Consider the following 14,095-nt stretch of genomic DNA (forward strand, 5'->3'; position numbering starts at 1 on the left):
AGCAACAGGACGAAAATAAACATTACGTGTACAGTTACCACCAGATATATCGGTGCGGCCGAGGTGCTCAAATATATTTGAACACGCACTTTAGCGCCTTAATAATAGAGGTGTTTTCAGATATTTGTGACCACCTTGGTCGCTCCGATATATATTATGTGATAGCGTCTGTACAACGGTACCTTTAATTTGTGATTGACGGATGGTATTTATAAATACATATTATTTTGGACCTTATCATATCACCGTTAACGTCTATGTTACATAAATCGTAATCGACGAAAAAAAAAAGGGTTCTTAGGCGGTATTACCACTTCATTAGGTTTAAATTAAATCTTTCATAAGACGCGCCAAACATTGTGTATAGTCAGCAAAGCTATTAGCTTAGCACCCATACATTAGCATACATATTTGTAAATAGGAGTGCTTAAGCCACAAGTCAACTTTTTTGAGAAGTAAATTTATGTGGAATCGTTATTTTGTCCAATGGGTATTTTCATTTAAATACCTACTCTTTGTCATGCGTTTCCAATAAAGTAAGGCTAAGCAATCTAAGCATCCTTTTTGTCATTCATCGTTGTAATTGTACTATGTAAGGATTTTTTTTTTATCTATTAGTTGGCGCGGTTGGCGTATACGCTGTCGTCAAAATGTCGTTATTGTCACCCGAGGTAAGTGAAAACATGCGTTTGCATGAAAATCTTTTTGAAAGTATTTATGGATTTTGTAATACCTGAGGTTCTGTATTAATACGATTAATTGAGGTTAGATGTCTTTCACGGCAGCAAAACTTCTGAGTCTTAACCTTTCGACTGCCGTAATATAAACTTAACTCCCAATTTCGAACTATTTATTACAAGCTTTTATTTCTGACCGTTGTCTGTCTGTAATCAAATCTTGCAAGTTAAATTTGATCCACTTTACGGTTTCCGATTGAGCTGAAATTTTGCATGCATGTTTAAATCGGATGACAATACATTATTATGGTACCATCGAGCTGATCTGATGATGGAGACAGGAGGTGGCCATAGAAACTTTTATCTCTTAGTTTATGTATATTTATATGTCAAGGATAAATGTTATTATTATTCTTTATTCTAAACCCATAGATCTGCCAATGCCCCCTAGAAGACTCCCCTTCAGCCCTAGTTGACGCTCCGCTCTACGGGGGCGCCATACTGTTCATGGTGCTCCTTGAGAAGTATATCAAAGGACGCTGCGCCATCAACGACCCTTGCCGAAGAGTACACTCCGTGGACACGGTCGCTGCCGACTATGACTTCATAGTCGTCGGGGGCGGCTCGGCCGGTGCTATAGTCGCTGGGCGCCTTTCAGAGAATACCACGTTCAATGTGAGTCCTTACCAATGTTACATTATAACACTTTAAACTCTCGCGTTTTGTACACATATTTAATTACACAAACGGGTCGGAATTAAAGGTAAAAACAATGAAATTATATCGCGGTAGACCCGTTTGTGTAATTAAATAAATGTTACATTATTACTATTCATGGTGCTCCTTAAGAAGTACATCAAAAAGGGCGTTGTGCCATCAACGACCCTTGCCGAAGAGTACACTCCGTGGACACGGTCGCTGCCGACTATGACTTCATAGTCGTCGGGGGCGGCTCGGCCGGTGCTATAGTCGCTGGGCGCCTTTCAGAGAATACCACGTTCAATGTGAGTCCTTACCAATGTTACCTACATTATTACTGTTCATGGTGCTCCATGAGAAGTACATCAAAGGGCGTTGTGCCATCAACGACCCTTGCCGAAGAGTTCACTCCGTGGACACTGTCGCTGCCGACTATGACTTTATAGTCGTCGGGGGTGGCTCGGCCGGTGCTATAGTCACGGGGCGTCTTACAGAGAATACCACGTTCAATATAAGTTACTGACCTAACCTAAAAACGGATTCACAGCAAAAAAAAAACGAATTGCATAGCTAAGCATAATTCTGCTGTGCAAGAAGCTTTTGATGGACGCCATTTTTTTATGATGTACGATTATTAATATATTTTTCTAAAATGCTCAGGTACTTCTTCTGGAGGCCGGTGATGAAGCGCCCGTCGCCACTCAAGTGCCTTCCTTCTACACCACATTCTGGGGCGACGTTCGCTATAACTGGGGGTTCCACACCGTTCCTGACAACTACTGTCTCAACCAAGATGGCCAAGGCTGCTCGTGGCCTATAGGCAAGGTTCTTGGTGAGTATGTTCACTACAAGAGTGGCACTCTTCCAATACAACTATAATTACCTTGCAAAATGAGTCACGAATGCAAAATACGAGTAAGATTATGTTAGATAGTATAGACCGAAACCAAACCTTCGGCAGAAATCTGATTTTATGCCGAAACCTATAGAAACCGTAACTTCGGTCGGACACTGTTTTTAACTATATTCGGTTGACAGGTGGCTCTAGTGTGCTAAACGGCATGATGTACCACCGCGGCCACGCGGCGGACTATGAGGACTGGGTGGAGGCGGGCGCCACGGGCTGGTCCTGGGAGGAGAACCTGCCATACTTCGACATGAACGAGGGCAACAAGCAGATCGGCTCGCTAGTGAGCGCGGAATACCACTCGGACATAGGGCCGATGCCCGTTCAACAGGTAAGGGTCTTACAATCTGTTGTGTTAAAGTGAAATAAAAGCACTAAAATTAGGACTAGACGACCGGGTGAAGACGGGAGCCACGGGCTGGTCCTGGGAGGAGAACCTGCCATACTTCGACATGAATGAGGGAACAAGCAGATCGGCTCACTAGTGAGCGGGGAATACCACTCGGACAAAGGGCCGATGCCCGTTCAACAGGTAAGGGTCTTACAATCTGTTGTGGTAAAGTGAAATAAAAGCACTAAAATTAGGACTAGACGACCCGGTGAAGACGGGAGCCACGGGCTGGTCCTGGGAGGAGAACCTGCCATACTTCGACATGAATGAGGGAACATGCGGATCGGCTCACTAGTGAGCGGGGAATACCACTCGGACAAAGGGCCGATGCCCGTTCAACAGGTAAGGGTCTTACAATCTGTTGTGGTAAAGTGAAATAAAAGCACTAAAATTAGGACTAGACGACCGGGTGAAGACGGGAGCCACGGGCTGGTCCTGGCAGGAGAACCTGCCATACTTCGACATGAATGAGGGAACAAGCAGATCGGCTCACTAGTGAGCGGGGAATACCACTCGGACAAAGGGCAGATGCCCGTTCAGCAGGTAAGGATATCATAAGATCTGTTGTGTTCTTCCTATTAATCTTAGCACTTTCTCATTAAATAAGGCGAGCCATTGTCCACTTTTGAAAGTAACTGGTAAAAACTGGATGACCAAAGCTAACTAAATGATGTATGGAATAATATGGAGGAGATTTTTATTCGTAGAGAATATAATCAATTTTAGTATAATCTCTACATAAATAATTTAGTGAAACTTCATGACGTAAATGAGATTCCATTTTAATAAAAAATGTATATTATGTATTAATATACATAATAAGTTATGAAATAAAGAATTTTGATTTTTGATTTCGACGTAAAAAATTGGATATCATGACATAAATTGAAAAAAAAAGATCCTACTTAATAATCTTAAGGAAATGTTTGCAGTTCAGACACCAGCCCCCGTTCACATACGAGCTGCTGTCGGCCATCAGCGAGGCTGGCCTGCCGGTTATCGCCGATATGAACGATCCCAACACTCCGGAAGGATTCGCCGTGGCGCAGACCTTTAATGAGTAAGCCATACAGTCAGAGCACCATGCTAACTCTTCACAAACTTGGCAGTGACAGTGTGGAATTGCCTGCATACTGGCTCCTGGCTTTTTCACTTCAAAGGGGCATAGTTAGCTTAGTTAGAGGGACTGTAGATATTAATTACGTACTGAAAGAGGCACCCATTAAGTACGATAAGCTGCGATGTGCAATGGTCATTAGTTCATAGTTCGAAATATAGCCGCAAATGTGATAACTGAAGTAAATGGCGTAGGTACTTATAAACGCTTGACAATGTTGTTACTGCATATCCATAATGTATACGCGTAGGAGTGAGGGCTGAGGTGACGAAACATAGAGGAGACTGGAAGAGAAAAACGTGCTGTGCCGACCCCACATAACCTGGGATAAGAGTAGGAAGAAGAAGTAGGAGTATACATGTAACTATAAAAAAAAATTGACCTATAACCTTATTTTTACTTTACTCAGGAACGGGCAGAGAGTGACCCCGGCACGCGCTTACTTGAAGCCTCAAGCGGAACGTCCGAACCTTAGTGTAAAGGTGAATGTCACCGTCACTAGAGTGCTGTTCGACGGCACGCAAGCTACCGGCGTGGAATATGTAGACAAGGACGGCGCGATACACACCGTGGGGGCGAACAAAGAGGTAAGCGCTATTAGTGGTAGCGTGAAGCTGAATGTCAGCAGAGTCACTAGAGTACTGTTCGACGGCAAGCAAGCTACCGGCGTGGAATATGTAGACAACACCCCTGCTTTGCACCCATGCTTGAATGCACTCATATTTTTACACTTGACTCTACCTTAGTCGAAAGCGCCATCTACTATTAGGTTATAGCCTTATCCATTAATTAAGCTATAATTACCATATCTTTCGTATATTTCAGGTCATCCTCAGCGCAGGCGCCCTAAACTCTCCTCACATCCTACTTCACTCCGGCATCGGTCCCCGCGAAACGTTGGAAAAGTTCAACATCCCAGTAATAGCTGACCTGCCCGTGGGCCAGAACCTGCGGAACCACTACGGCATGGCGCTGTTCTTTACGTTCACGAAGCTGAACAACACGAGGGTTTTGGACTGGAACGCGTTGACGGAGTATCTGCTGGAGTTGAACGGGCCCATGACGTCCACTGGGATTACACAGGTGAATATTTAGCGTACCTACTGATCTGACGTCGGAAAGTTTCCAATGTTGCAAAATTTCCACATTAATTTTGGAAAATCTCACGATTTTTAGTTCCGTTCCCAAAACGAGAGTTTTCACTTTTTTGAAACTTTCTGCAAAATTGCACATCTGTAATTTAGCCTGTTAATGTTGGCAACAGCAGGGGGCCAAAGTTATCTACTAATCTACTTTGGGATACTCAACAATGAATTCTTGGCCACTTTGTACTTTGCCACAGTCAATATGATGAGATCACTCCCTGCGATGAGGTACAAATTGGCTGACCTTACCTATGTATTTAACACTTGTATTGCATTGTCCAGTTGACGGGTCTGGCGTACTCCTCGCTCGCAGACCGCAGCCGCAATCAGCCAGACCTGCAGTTCTTCTTCGGCGGCTTCATCGCGGATAAGTCCATAAATGGAGTGATCAATGAACCCGTACCGGACTCTCCTCAAGGACGCAACATCACGTAAGTCAACTATGCCTTATTGGGATTAGTCCGGTTTCCTCACGATGTTTTCCTTCACCGAAAAGCGACTGACAAATATCAAAAATGATAAGTTCCGAAAAACTCATTGGTACGAGCCGGGGTTTGAACACGCGACCTCCAGATTGAAAGTCGCATGCTCTTACTGCTAGGCCACCAGCGCTTCCAAGTCAACTACGTAGATTTATTAACCTTAAGTCTCATAAGTAGGTAGATTTTCATCATCATCATTATCATTTCAGCCTATATACGTCCCACTGCTGAGCACAGGCCTCCTCCCATGCGCGAGAGGGCTTGGGCTATAGTCCCCACGCTAGCCCAATGCGGATTGGGGACTTCACATACACCTTTGAATTTCTTCGCAGATGTACATACATACATACATACATACGGTAGATTTTCAAATTAATTTATTTTTTCAAGCGTCAACGCAGCTCTACTGTTGCCCCACGCCATCGGAAACCTTACTCTAAACTCCTCTGATCCCCTGGACCCGCCGCTGTTCTACCCTGGCTACTTCGAGGACCCCAGAGACTTGGTCATGCTCAAGGATGGAGCCAGATACATTCAGAGAATTGTTAACACCACAGTAAGTTTAGTTATATCAGTTTGGTGCTTCGGGCCAGCTGGTTATCACCAATTTTCTTTTACTTCAAGTGCAGTTTATAATTTCAAATTAAAGTAGCTACCTGTAGTACGTACAGATCATTTTGCAGCAACCCGACGCAGCGACTGTTAATGACGAATTCTGAGTGTAACTATTACTAAAATCGTCGGTACAAATGTCATGGATTGAAAGGCGTCATGTGAAGGATTGAAAGCTCGTTGTTCTGAGTAGGAATCTATTAGTTTACTTCGTTAACTCCCAATTGAGGGGAACGATTTGTCTTGACATAGCAAATTTAATTCACCCTCAAGGCATATATTTTATTTCTTAAAAGCTGGAAATAAATCGTCTAATTTTATTATTCTATTTCATTTTGATATTTATTTACTTTCAAATACTGCTTGGCTTACAGTGGCGACCAAACGCCAGCTAATGGGAAAAATATCTCAATACCTACACACGAAAATATATTTGACAATATACAGTCTTATATCTGTAATTAATTTCTAAGTAAATAAGCTAGTAAGTAGCCAGCATTATGGGCACCCTTCCGCAGGGATCGGATCTGGGGGTCTATTTGTGTTAGTTGTCATTAAAAAATAAATCATTTATTTACATACAATATACAGGGCGTCCCACAGCTATGCCACATGGAGGGAAAGTACCCTGAATATTGTAGATGGAACATTTTACTGAAAGAAGACATTATTTTAATTTTAAAAACAATTTAAACTGCATTCATGATTTTTAAATAATTACATGGTTGAACCGGGAATCGAACCCGCTACACGAGAAAACAAAAACATCCTGTAGCTTTTTCATCCCGATCGAAAGGCTTCATCATAAGGATTATTTTTTGGTAAATAACATAGTGTCAGAAACTAAAGGAAGACCATGAATTTTAACATTTGATGTGAAATTTAGCGAAATAATCAAAAGAGAGCGGCTTTGTATTCAACAGAATGACACTCATTTTGAGCATTTGATAAATTAAATTGGTTAATTTGAATTAAAAATGTTAAAATTCATGGGTTTCTTTTTATTACCGACACTATGTTATTTAGCAAAAAATAATCCTTATGATGAAGCATTTCGATCGGTATGAAAAAGCTACAGGGTGTTTTTTTTTTCCGTGTAGCGGGTTCGATTCCCGGTTCAACCATGTAATTATTTAAAAATCTATGAATGCAGTTTAAATTGTTTTTTAAATTAAAATAATGTCTTCTTTCAGCAAAATGTTCTATCTACAATATTCAGGGTACTTACCCTCCATGTGGCATAGCTGTGGGACGCCCTGTATATACAGTGGTACAACTAAACGAAATTAATAACTAGCTTAAATCTAAAATAGGCCCCATCGTTGTCATTTAGTTTTTATTTAATTGTAATTTATTTTATAAGGCGAATTTTAATCTATCAATGTGTTGAAGTGTATTTGTTTTTGTATTTTGTAGTTTTATATTTTAAATAAATATCTTTATACAATGTTTATTTCTAAGCATTCATACACATGTCTCCGGAGGTATATTTATAAGGACGTATCCGTTTACCAAAGGTTTACATTTATAAGTACACATTCGTTCTTCACAGGTCCTTAGAGACAAGTTCGGCGTAGAGGTAGACAGCCGCTTTAACTCCCAGTGTACCTCAGAGACGTGGTCGGAAGAATGGCTGGAATGCATGGCGCGGGTGCAAACCGACCCGCAGAACCATCAGATTGGTACCGCAGCCATTGGTACCGTGGTCGATACGGAGCTCAGAGTCAACCAAGTCACAGGTAGACGATTGAAATTGGTTTTATCTAACTTAAATTATCAGGCAGAACAGATTTATACTATCAAACAAAAGTTACACCCAATTAGACAATGTCACTTTGAGATTTGTGATTTTTGGTTCAAAGCCTTATCGAGCAACGATGACAACCTTTAGGTACCGATTATCAGTAATAGTTCGTTTTTTTAGCATAAGGAAAATACGACGCGATCTTGAGGCGTTTCTTAATTGAAAAACGCTTTTTTTAAATCAGTAACTATTACTTATGAATGCAAAAGAATGTAAATAATCGTATATGATTCATGTTCATACTTGTTATATATTTGCAGTGACTTATTTTCAAAAGTGTTTTTCAATAAAGTGACAAGTCAAGATTGATTACCTTTTTTCTAATGCAAAGAAATAGGCCAAGCTAAGTTGGCAGCGATTTGCTGCTGTTAAATAACACTTGCATTGCATGGGCTACCAAAATTGCTGCCAACTTCGCTTGGTCTAACTCTAACAGTCTTTCCCTTCGCCTCAACTCTCGTGAACCTAATACATACCTGTAATTTACCTACATAAAATTCGGCCGTATAGGTACTAACAACTAATGAATCTTACTCAGGTCTACGAGTGATCGACGCGTCCGTGATGCCAACCCAAGTGAGCGGCAACCCACAAGGACCCGTCATGATGGTGGCCGAACGAGGGGCTGCCTTCATCAAGAAGAACTGGGAACAGAGCCAGTAGGGAGCTAAGCCTATAGTGACCCCGACACACCCTATCTTTCTGACGAAGGAACTGTTTAAGCCCATCGTCGATCATCTTCAGGCACTGAACCACAAAGTTAAATCAAAAGTGGAATTTGTATGAATAATGTTTGTAAACACCTAAATAAATTACGAATGATTTTTAAACAGAACTAAATTTAAACACAAAATAGTAGAAAATTATTATTAAATTACTTGTTATGTCATGTGATGATATTTATGTGTTGTAATGTTAAGTGTAAGTTTAATTTTTGTTCCTCTTTTTTATGTTATTTCTTTTTGTCACGAATAAACTATTTCTATTTTATTTCTGTTTCTAAAATCCCAGTTTACCCTGTAGTCGGGGTTAGGGGGGATAGGAATTAGGTGAGATGGTACAATTGATAGTTAGAATTGACACAATATTACAATAATTTGACTTCTCAAGAGAAGATACCAACCCTCCCCACCCCATTCATAGCCCAACTGCCCTTGTAATCCCTACTCACACCATTTTACGGTACCTAATATGTATGGTTATATGGTTATTATATTGGTGCAAAGTTTTCCAACAAGATTGACCAATCGTGTGAAAAACTATATACCCATCGAGTGAAGCGGTGGAGGCAGTCATCCGGTCCAGATACAACCTCGATGCTGTAGACAATCCTCAGATATGAGGGACCGGGTAGAGACAGATATTTGTAGTCGTAATTAGGCACTTGTCCCACCAAGAGCAAGTAAGCGATTAATTATCGGCGATTTTCTCGCCCAAGAAACGAACAAAAGCTTAGGATCCTGTGTTAGTAAAAGAGACACATATATTAATAGTTCATCGCTCGCTGTTCACACTGCCGGCGAGAACACTCGCTCTACTAGTTTGTCGCCGCGATAAGATACTCGTATAACTAGCTCAGCGGTACTCGCCGGGGATGCTCGCTTCGTAGTTAGAACTCAAGCTGCGAGACCAATCAGTCTGCGTGTTCGGCTACGTAATGCTGCACCGCCCGAGCGAGTGACGCGAGTAATAGCCCGTCGCACTCGAACACTCGCCTATAGCCGAGCGACAAAACTATTGGAGCTAACACTCTCTTCTCGCCGCTCGCCCACTCGTTTCTAGTTTATCGTTCTACTCGCTTATCGCTCATCGTCGGCGGTGGGACAAGTGCCCTACGCCCGGTATCATTCGAGTTCTTGGCTGCTGCCTCGTAACAAGAAACGAGTAGCGATGAGATAGGGATCTTTCAGGGGACAGTTTTTATAATAATTGTAATACTTATAGTGCAACGAGCGGGATACGCGAGATTTTGTAAACGAGATTATTAACTCCCGACAGCCGCAGGCTGGAGTGGAATTAGTGACAATTGCTACTAGAAAAGTGGTTAGGTTAGGTTAGAACTACAGTTCAATAGAAAAATATAATATTTAAAACTTTTGCGTATGTTTGACGATCTTTTTGTGAAATTCTTTAATATAAACTTAAGATAACACACAAATTCTTAGTTTAAATTTGATCTGTATACCTAATAATAATTGACGTTTATCTAAAGGACGGGCCTTACGGGGACTAAGAATGGTACAGTCAACAACAGAGCTATGAATACAGGCAAAGTGTCAAAAATATGTATACAGTACTATATTGCCTGTACATTAAGGTCGTGTATACATATTTTTGGCACTTTGCCTGTATTCATAGCTCTGTTGTTGACTGTACTAGAACATCGGTGTCACTCACGAATTCGAGCCAATCGTGCAGTCCGGAACTTAGTTGCGACCTATACTCTCTATGCTCTACTATGAGTTCCGTGAATGACAGTGAGAAGTGAAGATAGTGAGAAAGTTAAGGAAAATGTATGGAGTAATTGTACAGAGCCTCTACCGGTCACCTAAAGAACTAAAAATTTCAATTGGTACCATGAGTTATAGACGTTTTTACGCGAGTTTTCCATACTTACCTAACTTCACACCTAAAACGCTCTCTTTCTAATTATATAATGAAAACTGAGCCAGAATTATTCTGCATAAATACTTTACGCGAGTAAACGTGACAGATGTTATCGAAAAATACGTGCGTTTCCAACGTGACATTTCTGTCAACTTGTAAACACAACAAATACGCAGATTTTTCACGAGTATTAATGCAATTTTCAACGTAATATGTATAAATTTATAACAGTACGTGAACTTCAAGCAAAACTTTAAGGGGTAAATCAATTAATAGCTCGATAAAAGGCTGATTTAGTACAAAGGTAATGAGATATACTTGACATCATATTTTCCTGTTTCTACTGCTACATTTGCGAAGATCACATTGCTTACGAGCAGTTTTTGGTTTTAGGCAAGAACCAACATTTCCATGAAAATCCGGATGGCATCATGTATGCATGCGTATGCATGTATGCAATAAGAATTAAGGCTCATTACAAGGAGCGGTACGATATGCTGCTGCTTTTGTTGCTGGGTGCACACTGCACATAACACATATAAGAATACCGCAAGACCTATTATAATATGTACGCAAGAATTCCTACGTATTTTATTAAGTATTATCATCTTACATAAAATAAAACATACAAATGGTGTGTGAGTTTATTTATTTTTCTTTAATAAGTAAGTATTGTTTATTTTCCGATGTTCAAATTCGTGTGTTTGATACCTAGGTAATCGTTTTTCATGTCAATTTGGTAACAGGAAATATAAAACTTTCTTCAAAAACTTTTCGTGGTGGTTTAGAATCTGAAAATTTAAATAAGGTTTAAAACACATTTATTGCCTAAAACCCGCTGCGTGGGTTCATTTTGTATTGGAAATGGGGCGCCTGGCGCTGAAATATACTCGAGATCATTTACTATAAAATTAAGATCGCTATTAAGGTCAGGGTCTGTGCGGAAAGAGAAGAGTCGTAGGTATAATGTATGGGCTCCCCTACATTTCACAACTCTTCTCTTTCCGCACACTCTATTTGATAATGGTACTTATACCTCGTTTTTTTTAGCATTAAAAATTAGGTAAACAATCTTGATGTGTCTTTTAATTGAAAAACTCATTTTAAAAATAAGTTACGGCAAATATGTAACAATTATGAATCTAATACAATCATTTATATTCTTCTGCTTTCATAAATGATAGTTACTGATTTTTAATAAGCGTTTTTCAATTAAAAGACATGCCAAAATCGCTTACCTTCTTCGAAGTTCTTTCTAATGCTAAAAAAAACGAACTATAGCAGGAGACGGCCGTTGTTATGATGCGGACTGAAGCGGACCATAATATAATATATACCTATTTTAGTATTTTAAGATTTCTTCTCATGTGTGTACTATTTTCATCATAGATAATAAATATGTAGCCAAAAGTAGCCTGTATAATCGCGCCATATACTTTGCTTCCTATTTTTTAACACGCAAAGTTATAATTTTAACTCGTTAATTAATGATGTTTACGTAATTATCATATTTTGCAATTTTTTTCTTGAATACAATATATTTTATTTTATACATTGTTTACTAATATTGATGTGTTTATTATTTTCGTAACTATGGCAACGTCAAATCTTAAAAAAAATTAGAATGAAGGTTGAGTCAGTAACAAAGTGACAAAATTGGTCTTAGAGCATTTAATAACTGGAGTGGTCATTGAGTGCTTACTGTTAGGATTAGGGTTCCAAGCAGGAAAAAAAAGCTTGTTTTAACACCAAATAATGTTTCTTAATCTCAAGCAAGACTACATAGTAATGGCGTCTCATATAAGAAGAAAGAACAACTACATTTGTTTTATATTGACAACCGAATAAATCAAATATCATAGGGCCCGATTCGGATTTTGAAATAGATATCTATTAGATATCTTTTAGACATCACCATCAAGATACTCGCAGGATAACGATATGTTTAAGATCTAACCTGTCAAATTTGACATTGGCGTGATTCTGGAGATACTCTTGAACGACTTCCTCGGGATTTGACTTAGAGATCCAATTCACATCTAATAGATATCTTACGCTATCTAACGTAAAAGTGACATTGGTTGCCCGAATTGCGCTGCAAAAGATAACTATGTAGTTGATATCTAAACTATAACGTATCTAGAATGGATCTAGTACGTGTCGTCTCTTGTGAATATCTTGAAGTTCGAATACGGCAGATACCTAGTCTATATTCTTTATTTTTTTTGTTGACAATATTACTCACCCCTGTGCCGAAAAACTTGCACAATTGTGCAAACTTTTGAATGGACTGACATGGCTATTTGTACGTTACGTACAAATCATGTAGAAATAGCAATACATTTGACGTCCCCGCGTTTTGTAAAGAAAATGACAGCGATGACATCTCCTTTCTAAATGCTCTAAGTGGCGGGTAGAGGTAAAGGAATACAATCTCCATGTAATTAATTAATGAAAAAGTCTCCGTCAAAAACCTTAAGAGGGAAGTATACTATAGTAGTACCAATAAAAGTCTGCAGCGGATTTGATAGCCCACGCAGCTTAAGTGTTATTAATTTCATAGAAGTTTGACGTTTAAAATGACACTTGCACTGCGTGGGCTATCAAAATCGCTGCAGACTTTTTACGGTCTGACTATACGTCGTAATCGTCCATACAAAAAGAGAAAACGTTTTTCCACTTCTAAATACGAGAAACTTACATTCTCCATGATTTTTAGTATGGTATTGATACAATGAAAAACTAGGTTTATGGGTTTTCTTGTTGCGCTACTCTGGAGAGATTTAGAAAAATTATAATAGCTGACAGCGTGCCCAGTTTTTGCAAATATTCTCCCATAAAGGAGTTTTCTCATAAAGTCATAAAGGATTCTCCTTACCTCTACCCTCCATATTCACGGCTACTATCAGTATATGTAACATAACTTTCTGTGCATCTCACTTGCACTAATATGCGAGAGCGAGATGCATAGATAGTAAATTACGTAGACGTGAGAAAATGTGTCAATTTTCTTATTTAGTTCTTTAAGTGAGTCCTAGAGGCGCTGTATAAAACTCCGATATAACTCTTGCTCTGTTTTTTAGTATACTTAGAAAGGGACAGCATCCTTCGGAGTGGAGTGAAGTTAGGTACATAAGACCGTAAAGAAACGTAAAACGTGACACACGGCACGTTTATTCACTGAAAGTAAGTGAAAAATACTCTGCCAACTGATAGTAGAGGCACTGGTTGCGACCAATCGCGCGCGTCATGCGAACTCATGAACCAAGCGCGTTGTAGCGGTGCTGGCCGCGTAGCCAAGATGACGATCGCTTACGCTCCGTAGCGATCGAAACGCAACTGTCACTGTCGCACTAATATGGAAGTGTGATAGAGAGACATAATGGTTTTCGTTGTCGAAGCGATACCGATTGTAACCTTCGCTAGGCCGGCTGGTGTCACATCGCTGTACTGGCCCCAAACATGCCCCATTCTTATTGCCCGTAAGGTCAGTCCTTATAGTTCGTTTTTTTTAGCATTAGAAAGAACTTGCAAGAAGGTAAGCGATCTTGACATGTCTTTTAATTGAAAAACGCTTTTTAAAAATCAATAACTATTACTTATGAAAGCAGACGAAATTAAATGATCGTATTAGATTCATAATTGTTACATATT

The 14,095-nt window shown here is 39.7% G+C and overlaps 1 protein-coding gene across 1 annotated transcript; it reads left to right on the top strand.

Moving 5' to 3' along the window:
- The first annotated feature begins 608 nt into the window (after positions 1 to 608).
- On the top strand, positions 609 to 8,628 carry LOC134674876 (glucose dehydrogenase [FAD, quinone]-like). Its single transcript, XM_063533030.1, has 12 exons — positions 609 to 671; positions 1,110 to 1,368; positions 1,542 to 1,681; positions 2,037 to 2,208; positions 2,415 to 2,614; positions 3,607 to 3,734; positions 4,201 to 4,378; positions 4,617 to 4,874; positions 5,219 to 5,367; positions 5,809 to 5,974; positions 7,583 to 7,769; positions 8,373 to 8,628. The coding sequence occupies exons 1-12, from the start codon at positions 651 to 653 to the stop codon at positions 8,495 to 8,497; spliced, it is 1,983 nt and encodes a 660-aa protein (XP_063389100.1). The 5' UTR covers positions 609 to 650; the 3' UTR covers positions 8,498 to 8,628.
- The last annotated feature ends 5,467 nt before the right edge of the window (positions 8,629 to 14,095 follow it).

The sequence above is a fragment of the Cydia fagiglandana genome, chromosome 20, assembly GCF_963556715.1.
Source record: "Cydia fagiglandana chromosome 20, ilCydFagi1.1, whole genome shotgun sequence".
Lineage (NCBI taxonomy): Eukaryota > Metazoa > Arthropoda > Insecta > Lepidoptera > Tortricidae > Cydia > Cydia fagiglandana.